Source organism: Oncorhynchus mykiss, chromosome 13, assembly GCF_057628025.1.
Source record: "Oncorhynchus mykiss isolate SJ-2025 chromosome 13, ASM5762802v1, whole genome shotgun sequence".
Taxonomy (NCBI): Eukaryota; Metazoa; Chordata; class Actinopteri; order Salmoniformes; family Salmonidae; genus Oncorhynchus; species Oncorhynchus mykiss.
The window spans coordinates 72,105,731-72,119,142 of NC_143034.1; the positions used below are offsets into that span (position 1 = coordinate 72,105,731).

At 43.5% G+C, this 13,412-nt stretch overlaps 1 protein-coding gene and 1 long non-coding RNA gene across 5 annotated transcripts in view; one reads left to right on the plus strand and one right to left on the minus strand.

Moving 5' to 3' along the window:
- slc6a16a (solute carrier family 6 member 16a) overlaps positions 1-13,412 on the minus strand; it is a 43,968-nt gene that overhangs the window by 13,783 nt on the left and 16,773 nt on the right. The window contains exon 3 of one of the 4 annotated variants that reach the window (XM_090197487.1): positions 11,612-11,769. In XM_090197487.1, the coding sequence (XP_090053613.1) occupies positions 11,612-11,769 (158 nt within the window). Of the gene's footprint in view, positions 1-10,021; positions 10,176-11,171; positions 11,770-13,412 lie in introns of those variants that run through there. The other 3 variants (XM_090197489.1, XM_090197488.1, XM_090197492.1) reach the window with 3 other exon arrangements.
- Positions 190-2,713, plus strand: LOC149978993 (uncharacterized). The gene is made up of 2 exons (XR_016486091.1): positions 190-1,823; positions 1,893-2,713. It is a non-coding gene; the product is annotated as an uncharacterized LOC149978993 (long non-coding RNA).

The following is a 13,412-nucleotide window of genomic DNA, read 5'->3' on the forward strand; positions in this document are numbered from 1 at the left end:
GCACACACCTAATCTCCTTTTTAGCTGAACATTGTGTGACAAAGAACAAGACTCAGAGGGATGACGGACGGCCCAACAGGGCCAATCCAAGAAGACTACACCTCAGCCTGAACCAACCCGAAGACCCGATCTTCTAGAATCAACCTACTTTCTGTTCTGTATATGAGACATGTGCACTCTGTTATCTGCGCTTCTTTTTCTGCTGGTTCCTTAAGAACCGAATGAAATGGCCCGTATACGTTGTACCAGATATCTTTACTCATAATTAAACTGTCACTTGTCATACAATAGACCACCTTGTCTGAATCGATCCTTGACCGGCTCACCCTCCTACATATCCCATTATTAACAGAAACTTGGTAGCAGAAGGATGGTTTACTAACGACCCAGTCCAGAGTGGTTGATGTGGGTGTGAGGGGGCGAGTTGGTGAAAGGACGGTTCCCGGAGGACAGGTGAAAACCATTCGGGGGTGGACAACAATTCTGCTCAACTCGGGAAACTGATCTCTGGTCGACCACAAAATAAGGTAAGCAAAACCTGTTTTATCAAACTTTGCATATTGTCGAATAGTCATACCAAATTACGATCAGTAGTACCGAGTGTGGGTAAGAATTTTTGTGTAAATTTTACATAAATAATGGACTTGAAATTGACAGTGAAGTAAACATATGTGGTAATTAGAATATCCCGATAGTCCGGCATGAGAACGGTCCGGTGGCAGACACCGGTAAGGGATGAGTAGTAGTTAGAATATTCTGATAGTCCGGCATGAGAACGGTCCGGTGGCAGACACCGGTAAGGGATATTTAGTAGTAGACCTAATATTAATAGAATATTCTGATAGTCCGGCTGTGAACGGTCTGGTGGCAGACACCAGTAAGGAATAAATAATATAGTCTAGGATAGATTTTCACCGATAGTCCGGCTAGTGACCGGTCCAGCTGTGTCTGGTAAGGTGGTCTATTATTGAGTATTGATGTGACCAGGATTATATTCTATGTATAAGTGATATTCGTTCGGGCGTCTGAAAAAGGGCGTGATCAGTTTTATCATTAACATCTGAGTATGATTCGATCATTCATCTGCAAAAGATAAATCCAATTAGTGTTTTAGATAGAACCAATAGCCGGTAGTGTCCGGTGAGGTTAAAATCCAATAGCTGGTAGTGTCCGGTGAGGTGTCTACAATAGATTAATGTATGATTAAGATATGTTGGACTGAAAAGTCCGCTTTGTGTTGTGGCCAGAATGAATGTGATAAATGTACTAATGTGTGATGTCATAGAATAAGATGTTCTAATTGAACAATTGTGTTTAAAACTATGTCCATGTAATAATATTTGTGTGTTGACTATAGACTAAATGTAAACGGCGTTTCACAAGTCCCTGATATTATTACCAATATTTAAAATTATTGTGAGAAAAGTATTTCCTAAAAAAAAAAAAAAAAAAAATCTCTATTATCCAAATTGTTAAAACATAGTTTATGTTGATAATCATTTCCTGAATTAGGGGCTCGTGTTTAATCATTAAAACATTATTGTTTAAAATTCTGGATATATGACGGAGAGGCTCTGAGTTAAGACAGAGTACGAGTAATAGTGTCTCCTAAGAATACATCACTGGCACGAGCCAGTGACGGGCTAAGTATATCCAAAGAGTGTACAAAATATTTCTAAAAAAAAACACGTCAAATCAGCACCTAAGACAGGTGGAGGAGAGGTTTGGCATTACACACAAGTTTGGCTCTGTGTATAGGCCGCAATCGCAGGGCCTTGTGGAACGCTGTAATCAAAATCTGAAAGCTAAGATAGCTAAAGTGTGTGCAGGGACCAAATTGACCTGGGTGGAAGCCCTGCCCCTGGCACTGATGGCCATGAGGTCCTCACCAGGTGCAGGGACACATCTTTCACCCCATGAAATAATGACAGGTAGAGTAATGCCAGGGCCACCAAGAGAGGGAGGTCATATGCCCCCTCTTGATGTGCACCAAATAGGGATGTCTGACTATGTGAAGAAATTGACGGAATTGTCTGCAGCTCTCTCCAAACAGATACACCGTGTCGCAGAGAGGGAGCTGACTGACGTCCCGGAACAACCAAGGGTAAAAGTTGGGGACTGGGTAAGGATCAAGGTCCACAAGAGAAAGTGGGCTGATCCCAGGTGGACTGGACCGTACGAAGTGAAGGAGGTTACTTCACACTCAGTCCAGGTCAAAGGTAAATTAGGCGCACCTTGGCACCACCTGACACATTGTACACCAGCCCCAACCCCTGCCAGAACTCTGGCTGAAGTAAGAAGTGATTTACTCACATCCAATTCGAATTCAAATTCTGACATCCCTCCCGTCTGATCATGTGGAGGAGACTCCCATCCTCAGATGATAGGGACACTAGAGTAGCACCATGGGCTAGAAGGGCTAGGAGACCATGGGAAAGACTGGGTTGTTCTGGCCCATTGTTTGTCCTAATTATAGTCAATGTTGTTTTGACATTGGGAGTAATGATATGGGCAGCCCAGCGTATAATCACTGACCAGGAACAGACTACCCAGCTAAACATCACCAATGCTTCAATATTCTCGGATACGCATGTTCTGTCTAAACGTCAAGTTCAGAATAATGACTTTGAGTGTACTGCAGAATTGATTAGGTCAGCTACTCTGTGTATCCCGCCTAACGCTACTACCACTGTTATACTTACCTGGGGTGTTATTGGAAGCCCAGGTGGCGGTTATGGTACTCATGCAATCAGTTGGTCTAGATCAGTGTGGTACATGACAGAAGGGGGGTATAATAAATGGACGTGGAAGAATTTAGTGGCAGAGACTGGTCCTGACTGGTCTAGCTGGACAGTGCATCAGATGGCACTCCTGTGGCGGAGCAGGTTGACGTTAACTAAAGTTACAACTGGTTTGAAATTGGTAATCAAACACAGGGAAGGTGGTATGACTTATGACCTCCATTGTAACTTTCCTTTGGGGTCTGATCAGCCTCATTGGAAAGCAATTTGGATGGAGAATCTAGGGTAATTTGTAATACTGATATTAAGGTAATTTAATACAAAAAGGCAGTGAAATTTACATTATAGTGTCATTATATTTTCTCTGATGAACGTGGTGTGAAAATTTAGCTAGGATAAGTTTTATTTATGGTAGACTCATGTTAAGTATTTGGGACATATTTTGAGCAAACAGGGCAGGGAAGAAATTGAGATATTTGTGTTTGGTTTTAACACCTGTGTATAGGGGGTGCCATTTTGAATATTTAATTTGTGGTCATGGGTAATACGGTTTGTTTTTTATTTTATTTTTTAAGGTAAATTAATTATAGTGGGGTTTAATTAACCTATATAAGGACTTTAGAAAGTGCCACCATAGACATGTTTTTCTAAAAAAAAAAAGTCCATGAGTTTAGATAAAGCCAAACAGTGAGACATTTAGTTCAAATTTGGAAACATGAGAAAACGAGCTACAGACAGATAAGGGGAAAAGGCAGACAGAAGAGCCCTCCCCTGCACTGCAGAGACCTTGAAGGTTGGAGAGCAGAGAGGAGAAGTTTTAAAAGGGAGCCAGGACGAGCAAAGATAACAGAATGTGTAGATAACAGTTACTGAGTGGAGACAAAAGGGAGAATTGGACATGTGGAAAATGAAAGGGGCGCTCCTACATGATAATGTCAGAACAGAAGGATAATATACTAATCTTACCTAAGTCATTATTTAGAGTAGGTAAGGTTGTTACCTGGGCAGAGCCAGGTATCAAAAGGGGGATGGGTAAATTGTGGTCTAGGATAGGATGGGGCCTATTGGATAAGAAACTAAATATATAATCAGATAAAACATATGAGAAACTGTTTGTTAACCAAGCCTGTATGTCCAGAATTTTATGCATTACAGGTGAACTACAGGTGAAGTCACTCAATCCAGTCCCAGAGGCTTGTTGGGGGGACCATACAAGGACTCCTGGTGACAGCTAGCTGAAAGAGCTACCCGGATTCATATCGCACGGGGGAGGGTAGGACACATGACACTGTCGAACAATAAACAGTGTTCGAGAGGAGAACTGGAATTAACAGGATTCCGGGGGCCATCTCTCGAATGAAGTAACCCTCCCTGTCCTGTCACCCCTGTTTTTGTTCATAGAAGTGAAGATGTGTCTGGCTCTTGCTAGTGATGTGTTCTCTGGGAGAGGGTGGGGCTTTACAGGAGTGTCAGTGTACCTGTGTAATGGGGGAGGGTGTCCATATGGGGATTACATGATAACCAACTTGGGACAATTCTAGGATTGGAGAAGAGGGTATTATTATAGCATAGGGGATCCCACAAAGGTGGATAGGTTTTCCATCATATGGGGAAAACCTGGTAGCACTGTTGAACTTTGTAAAGGTGATGAAATCCTACTAACCATCAAAACTATTAAGCTCTCTGATGCAGGCACTTACACCCTCGGACTACAAAGGACCGGGACAGACACGATGGGTGTGTTTTCTATTAGGGAGCTGCCAAAACCAGAGGTCCCAGACGAACCAGGGCCAGACACACTCCTCTACCACCCCTGGACCGAACCTGCCACCTACCACCACTGTGTTAAAAAATCCCATTCAGGTAATTAATGTTAGAGACTACACAGCTATTGATCAATTAGGCACTGAGACTGGGTTTGATGGTAGGGACAATTTGTGGCTGTCTTATATGAGGTACACAGCTAAAACCCTGAGAAGAAAGGACTGCACTATTTGTAGTCATGCTAGACTTGTTCTGGCTACACACCCATTTGCTATAGGAGAAGGAGAGGGGTGGTTGTGTATTCTGAGAGGTTTTTACCAGGTTCAGCCCAATTCAACCCTCTGTTCCTCTTTGAGCCTTGTGTTTCCTACAGTACCTCCTCACTGGGCCCCTTGGGGTGTTAGGGCATATGGGGGCAATTACAGTTGCATCACGGGTACAGGTAGTGGCATGGACTATGGGAGATTGCCTGAAGCTGATTGCAGCAGTAACATAACCATTTATGCCACTTGGCCAGTTACAGGCCTAAACCAAACTAGTGGTCTGGCTGATGTGTGGTGAATATGTGGACCCAAAAGAGTACTGAGACCCATTCTTAGAGGAGACTGGCAAGGTACGTGTGCTCTGACCAGTTTGATAATTCCACTGACCATTGTTGATGTTACTTCTGAACAGCTGTTGGGTTCTGTATCCAGGGGACCTGAAAACATTCCATCCCATGGGAGACATAGATGTAGTGCTCCATGGACAGAGGATGTAGTTGACATACACACTAACCTGTTGGGAGTGCCAGTGGGGGTTCCTCATGAGTTTCAGGCCTTGGGTAGGAATGATGGACTCTGGCACTTACTACCTATTATAGGTCCAGCCATAGTGGATGCTAGACAGACTGCATGGATCAGTTATATCTACTATAATCAACAGCGTTTTGTGAATTACCCCCGAGATGCACTCACTGGTCTGTCTGAACAGCTTGAGGCCACATCTAGGGTTGCCAGACAGTCTGCAAGATGTTCGGTGAACAATGTTGCACGTATATTCCTAATAACACCACTCCAGATGGTGGTATAGCTAAGGCCTTTAATGGGCTTGGTGCATTATCTGCTGAGATGAGGACCATGGCGGGGGTGGAGGAGTCTGGACTGTTCTTTTGGTTGGGAGCCTGGTTTGGTAAGTACACTGGTATGGTGGTTACTGGATTTCTGACCCTAATTCTTGTATTTGTATTATTGATGTGTTGTGCTGCTTGCATCATACCGTGTTTTAAGAAGTCTGTTACAGATGTGACTCTAACATGTTTAATCCCATTAATGACTACGGATAACCCCAGTTGTAATTGCTCTGCCTGGGATGCTGTCTATCCCATGACTAAATCTACTGCTAGGAAACCATTGTTTTCCAACAAGGTTGCCAGGGCACATTTCACCTGTGTCAAAATGACGGGAGGCGGTACTAATGTGGGACAGGTTCCTGGGAATTGGTGTCTGGATACAATCAACATTGTTGGGAGTTTCAGTCCAATATCCAGAGCAGATGTGAGGTGGTGGTGTGGCAACACTGTCCTGTTTGATAAATTACCCTCCAATACTACTGGAAGCTGTGCACTTGTTACTCTCCTTTTGCCTGTTTCTATCTACCCTACAGAGGCTGGAGACCTCATCCTTAGGGTCCAGAGGGTGAACCCTGAATATCCAGGGGACGTTCCAGGCGTGCCACCACCCCATCTAGTGGTGATCCGACGTACATAGACGCCATTGGAGTCCCAAGGGGAGTTCCTGACGAGTACAAGTTGGTGGATCAGGTGGCAGCTGGGTTTGAGTCCTCCATTTGTTGGTGGTGCACTGTTAATAAAAATGTGGATAGAATACATTCCAGAATCGCATTGCAGTGGATATGCTACCGGCAGAGAAAGGTGGAGCTTGCACTATGTTTGGTGAACAGTGTTGTATTTTCATCCCTAATAACACAGCCTCCGATGGTAGCTTGACCGTAGCCCTAGAAGGTTTGAGGACTCTTAATGGTAAAATGAAATCTCATTCTGGGATTGATACCTCAATGTGGGACTCCTGGATGAGTGCCTTTGGTAAATATAAAACCCTGGTCTCCTCCATTTTGGTCTCCATTTCGGTGTTCGCGGCCATTTTGGTTCTCTGTGGATGCTGTTGCATTCCATGTATCCGTTCCCTCACCACTAGGGTTATCTCTAGAGCTATTGACCCTTCCCCCCTTTCCCAGATGTTTCCTCTGCTTGCTAATGACCTGCCCGAATTTGAGGATGAGGTTGAGAGTGCCTACTAGGTTTTGTTTTTTTCTTTTCATGAAATGCTATGACTGCTGAAATAAGGGATAATGAGTGACACCCTAGTGGGTGTCAAAAAGGGGGGCTTAAATTTCACATCATTTTCTTTTGTTCTGTTTTTCAATGAGCTGTTGTTCTCTTTTGACATGAGGGTTGCAAGTTCCTAGGTGGCTGGTAGCCAATCTAGTACATAGTGGGATCGAATGGAGAACATGAAGGTATTTTAAACTTTGTAATTGTTAGCCTAGTTTATGTCACATCTCTTAGGAGATGTGAAGAGAGGGAATCACAAAACTTTTCCTTCTGGGAAAAGTTTTCTTTTTGTGTCTGGATCTAGTTAGGTTGTGTCACGTCTCTGGGGAGACGTGAAGAGAGGGATTTGTAAGGAAGTGCTATTTCTTATGCAGGTGACCAGCCTACTGCTATTACATTGCTATAACTGAGACAACGTATTTTCACAGTAAAACATGTTAGGTCCCATACAGGATAGCTCCCACACCCACACACACAGCACACACACATTACACACACTAACTGCCGAGGACACACAGATAAGACATACACCCACACATTGGGAGGAAGAGACAGCCTTGACTTGCAGAAACCAGCGCACACACCTAATCTCCTTTCTAGCCGAACATTGTGTGACTGAGGACAGCGCACACACCTAATCTCCTTTTTAGCTGAACATTGTGTGACAAAGAACAAGACTCAGAGGGATGACGGACGGCCCAACAGGGCCAATCCAAGAAGACTACACCTCAGCCTGAACCAACCCGAAGACCCGATCTTCTAGAATCAACCTACTTTCTGTTCTGTATATGAGACATGTGCACTCTGTTATCTGCGCTTCTTTTTCTGCTGGTTCCTTAAGAACCGAATGAAATGGCCCGTATACGTTGTACCAGATATCTTTACTCATAATTAAACTGTCACTTGTCATACAATAGACCACCTTGTCTGAATCGATCCTTGACCGGCTCACCCTCCTACATATCCCATTATTAACAGAAGACAGGGTTAATGCAGTATTTAACATGCTAGCTGCACCTGAGGAAGGAAGACAGGGGGTAATGCAGTATTTAACATGCTAGCTGCACCTGAGGAAGGAATACAGGGGGTAATGCAGTATTTAACATGCTAGCTGCACCTGAGGAAGGAAGACAGGGTTAATGCAGTATTTAACATGCTAGCTGCACCTGAGGAAGGAAGACAGGGTTAATGCAGTATTTAACATGCTAGCTGCACCTGTAGACTTCCAGTCATTGCAAATCAAATCAAACTTTATTTGTCACATGTGTCAAATACAACAAGTACAGTGAAATGCTTACTTACAAGCCCTTAACCAACAGCGCAGTTCAAGACGAGTTAAGAAAATATTTACCAAATAAACTAATGTAAAAAATAATAAAAGTAACACAATAAAATAACAATAATGAGGCTATATACAGGGGGTACCGGTACCGAGTCAGTGTGCAGGGGTACAGGTTAGTCGAGGTAATTTGTATATGTAGGTGAAGTGTGAAGGGTGAAGTGACTATGCATATAATAAAACTGCAAGTAGTAGCAGTTAGCAGCGCTAACGCTAGTTAACAATGGCTCGCAAAACTAAATTAAACTTCCTTCAAACTGTATGCAGGGACATCAAATCACAAAGTTCTCTGACTCTGGGTAAGTCATTCCTAACGTATCACACTATCCCTTTAAATATTGTTATAGCAGCTCCCTGACATCAGCACTGACAGAATGAGTATGCATAGGGTGTCAGTGTTAAGCAATAGGGTGACGCTGGGCCAATTGTGCGCCACCCCATGGGTATCCCGGTCGCGGCCGGCTGTGACAGAGCCTGGACTCGAACCCAGAATCTCTAGTGGCACAGCGGGAGAGAGCACTGCCCCACTCAGGAGGCCCTAGGCTGTCAGTGTTAACCAATAGGGTGTCAGTGCATAAGTCATACTAACACAGGGGAGAGAGGAGTGTGCAACTACTTCTCACACATTAGAAAGAGATCGTTCCCCTAACCCCAGACAGACAGACAGACAGACAGACAGACACACACACACACAGACACAAACCTCTAGGCTTCTCGAGCCACACAGGTGTACAAGTCAGTTTGTTTTGCATCTCTGTTTACCAGACATGAGGTGACTAAAAAGTTAATTATGGAGTGATCTCTCACTATAACTATGCTGTTTCTATGACCTCCTGCACGGTTAAACCAAGTTGACTGATTCTGACTGCTAGACTACACCAGTCTACTTCTGCAAGCTGTTCTGCTGTTCTTCTTTGTCTCAGGGCCTAAGGTCAGGTTCCAAACACGTCCACAGTCATTGGTGCAGGACCTGTTAACAACACTAGGAGCCATAATCACACTGTTGACTGATATTATGGATATTTATGCATATTCAAATATGCATTCTGCATGCATGGAGCTGTTTTTAATCTACCTGGAAATCTAGTCAACAGGTTTATTGTGTCGGGTCCTGGTCTATTTTTTTGCCTTCACCACAGATCTATAGCCTCAACATTAGGCCTTAACCGTCACCCTGGTGACAATGCTGGGCTCCCAAAACATTTCTGTCAGGCCAGGGAACAGCCTATGTTCCAGTGTTTCTAATTCCTGAGAACGTTCCTTTTGAAAACATTCTAGGAACAGTCTAGCAACATGGTGACAAATCAAGGGGCATGGAAGGAGGTTCCTTGTATTTTGCTCAATTGCCCTCAGCTATGTTTAGACGGTTGTAGTTCATGTTTTGCTGCGTTCTAGTGTACCATGGAATATATGGCTATCTAATTCTTGACACTTCTCCCAGTCATATTGAAGGTTAGAACTACCTTTCTAAGTGTTCTGATGCTTCTAGCTTGGAGTTGTATTTTTATGATAACATAGCTACAGTATTTCACTTTTGAATGTGTATAGTATTGCTTACTAGGTGTGTCCAATCAATTGTGTAACCACTCCCTCTTCCAATTAGGGCTAATTGGAAAATCTGTTCAAAGAGGACATTGTATTATTTCTTTGTACTCCCTGACGAAGGCCATGCAGCCAAAACGCGTCAGATTTTTAAAACCTTGTTTCTATTGAACATGCCATACCAATAAAGGCATTTTTCATCAATTATATGAAGAGTGCCTTGGTCCTCATTTCTTTTTGATGACCAATTCACCCCTTTTACCAAAGAGCACCTTCTATCTACCAAAATGTACTATTGTGTACCTTAGTAGCGCTTGCCTTCCTCCTCTTTCTACGAGGTTCCTTGTATGTTGAATAATGACGAAGTCAAAATGTTCCTTCAGCCATCGTCCAAATGTTTCTCATGACAAGCAGAAGAAATAAATAACATTTTCTTGTACCGCAACCAAACACCAAAATGGTAACCAACCAAACACCAAAATGGTAACCAACCAAACACCAGAATGGTAACCAACCAAACACCAGAATGGTAACCAACCAAACACCAGAATGGTAACCAGATGAAAGCAGTCCCAACCAAACACCAGAATGGTAACCAACCAAACACCAGAATGGTAACCAGATGAAAGCAGTCCCAACCAAACACCAGAATGGTAACTAGATGAAAGCAGTCCCAACCAAACACCAGAATGGTAATCAGATGAAAGCAGTCTCTGTGTGTGGTGGGAATGTGTATTGTTAGTTAGTTGAGAAACTAGTCCCTGTGTGTGGTGGGAATGTGTATTGTTAGTTAGTTGAGAAACTAGTCCCTGTGTGTGGTGGGAATGTGTATTGTTAGTTAGTTGAGAAACTAGTCCCTGTGTGTGGTGGGAATGTGTATTGTTAGTTAGTTGAGAAACTAGTCCCTGTGTGTGGTGGGAATGTGTATTGTTAGTTAGTTGAGAAACTAGTCCCTGTGTGTGGTGGGAATGTGTATTGTTAGTTAGTTGAGAAACTAGTCCCTGTGTGTGGTGGGAATGTGTATTGTTAGTTAGTTGAGAAACTAGTCCCTGTGTGTGGTGGGAATGTGTATTGTTAGTTAGTTGAGAAACTAGTCCCTGTGTGTGGTGGGAATGTGTATTGTTAGTTAGTTGAGAAACTAGTCCCTGTGTGTGGTGGGAATGTGTATTGTTAGTTAGTTGAGAAACTAGTCCCTGTGTGTGGTGGGAATGTGTATTGTTAGTTAGTTGACAAAATGTGCATCCCAAATGGCACTCTATTTACCTTTAATGTGCAGCACTACTTTTGACCAGGACCTATTGGGGCTCTGCCTCTCTGGTCAAAAGTAGTGCCCTACAGATCTGCTATCTTAATTTAATCACTCTGTTGAGAAGCAGGTTCAAATTAAGGTACGGCATCTGTACATACAGTATGAAATAGGGTGCCATTTGGGACCAACCCCTGTTGTGCTCACCATGCAGCTGGAGTAGCCGATACCAGCCAACCTGTTGTGCTCACCATGCAGCTGGAGTAGCCGATACCGGCCAACCTGTTGTTCTCACCATGCAGCTGGAGTAGCCGATACCAGCCAACCTGTTGTTCTCACCATGCAGCTGGAGTAGCCGATACCGGCCAACCTGTTGTGCTCACCATGCAGCTGGAGTAGCCGATACCGGCCAACCTGTTGTTCTCACCATGCAGCTGGAGTAGCCGATACCGGCCAACCTGTTGTTCTCACCATGCAGCTGGAGTAGCCGATACCGGCCAACCTGTTGTTCTCACCATGCAGCTGGAGTAGCCGATACCGGCCAACCTGTTGTTCTCACCATGCAGCTGGAGTAGCCGATACCGGCCAACCTGTTGTTCTCACCATGCAGCTGGAGTAGCCGATACCAGCCAACCTGTTGTTCTCACCATGCAGCTGGAGTAGCCGATACCGGCCAGCTTGGGGGAGATGTGCTTCCACACACCGATGCTGCCCTGACGGATACATTGGCCCGCAGCCAGCTCCATGAAGAACAGGGGAACCCCCACCACCACCAACAGCATGACATAGAGAACCATGAATGCGCCTGCCAGGAGAAGAGAGAGGGAGAGGAGGCAGAGAGTTAAAGGGGAAATCTGCAGTTCACTGTTTCGGTAAACAGCTGAGGGATGGGGTTGGAGAAATGTAACCACTCTCAGATTCAAAGACAGAGCTATGATGCAAGGACTGACAATCCATAAGATTAAAACATATATAGTTTACAATTGCATTGTTTACAAACAAAGGAACAAAACAAGCTTATTTCTTGAGTTTTGGAATTAGACAGTTGAACTAAGGTCATGAGGCATTTTTAAGTTATTGATAAGGGAATGTATATGTTTAGAGTAATAATAAGAGAATCTGAATGACATTAAGAGTAATGACTAAAGTATTTCACCCTAATAGTTACAGAAGCTGTGTTTAGACATAATTCTAGAATATTGTGAGTCAGTGGGAACATTGTGTTTGTGTGTGATAAAGAGGAACTTGACAACAGACATGTTTTGGTACTGTGAGACCAAAGACAGGAGATAAAGTTCCTCCACCCAGGGAGGAACAGATGCGCTTGTAGACTTGTAGGTGCTTGTAGGAGTTATATAAAAGGCTATGCGCATTATATGATTTTTAGAGCTCTCATGAATAAACTACAATGAACCTTTTGCATAAGCTGAGTCTTGGCCTAATTATTATTAAATTATTATTAAACCCAAGGTCTTACAAACCTCGGGAATTAGTCAAAGCTTTAATAATTGTTAGTTATTATCATTGGGATTGAAAATTCTCGTGCAAATTCATTACTTAAAAATCATACAATGTGATTTTCTGGATTTTTGTTTTAGATTCTGTCTCTCAGTGTACCTATGATAAATATTACAGACCTCTACATGCTTTGTAAGTAGGAAAACCTACAAAATCGGCAGTGTATAAAATACTTGTTCTCCCCACTGTATCATGAATTGATAAGTCCCAAAATGTATGTAGCAATCGCAGATTGACCCTTTAAGATACAAAGTTATGCCTCAGATGGAGAGATTCTGTAAGAGTTGAATGGAGATGGAGCTAGATAGAGAATGAATGGGGTTAACGAGAGAGAGATATTGAAAATATATAGATTTTTTTTTATTTAACCTTTATTTAACTAGACCCTCCCCTAACCCCAACAACGCTGGTACCATTGTGCCTTGCCCTACGGGACTCCCAATCACTGCAGTTTGTGATACAGCCCAGGATCGAACCATGGTCTGTAGTGACGCCTCTAGCCCGTTGCGCCACTCAAGAGAAAGAGACTGAATGGGGTTAGAGAGATAACAGATGGAAAAACAAGCGTGAAGGAGTCAGGGGAGGGAGAGATGCAACAATGGAATAAAGTAGAGAGGAAAAAAGAGAGAGAGAGAGAGAGAGTGAATGGGGTTAGACAGAGAACAGATGGAAAAACACGAGTGAAGGAGACAGGGGAGGGAGAGATAAAACATTGGAATAAAGTAGAGAGTAAGAGAGAGAGGGAGAGAGAGAGAGGGAGGGGGGGGACGAGTTAGAGAGAAAGAAACCTACTTCTTCAAAAAGTATCTGAAAGTGATGGTTCTAGTCCCACAGCATGAAGTCTGAAAGTGATGGTTCTAGTCCCACAGCATGAAGTCTGAAAGTGATGGTTCTAGTCCCACAGCATGAAGTCTGATAGTGATGGTTCTA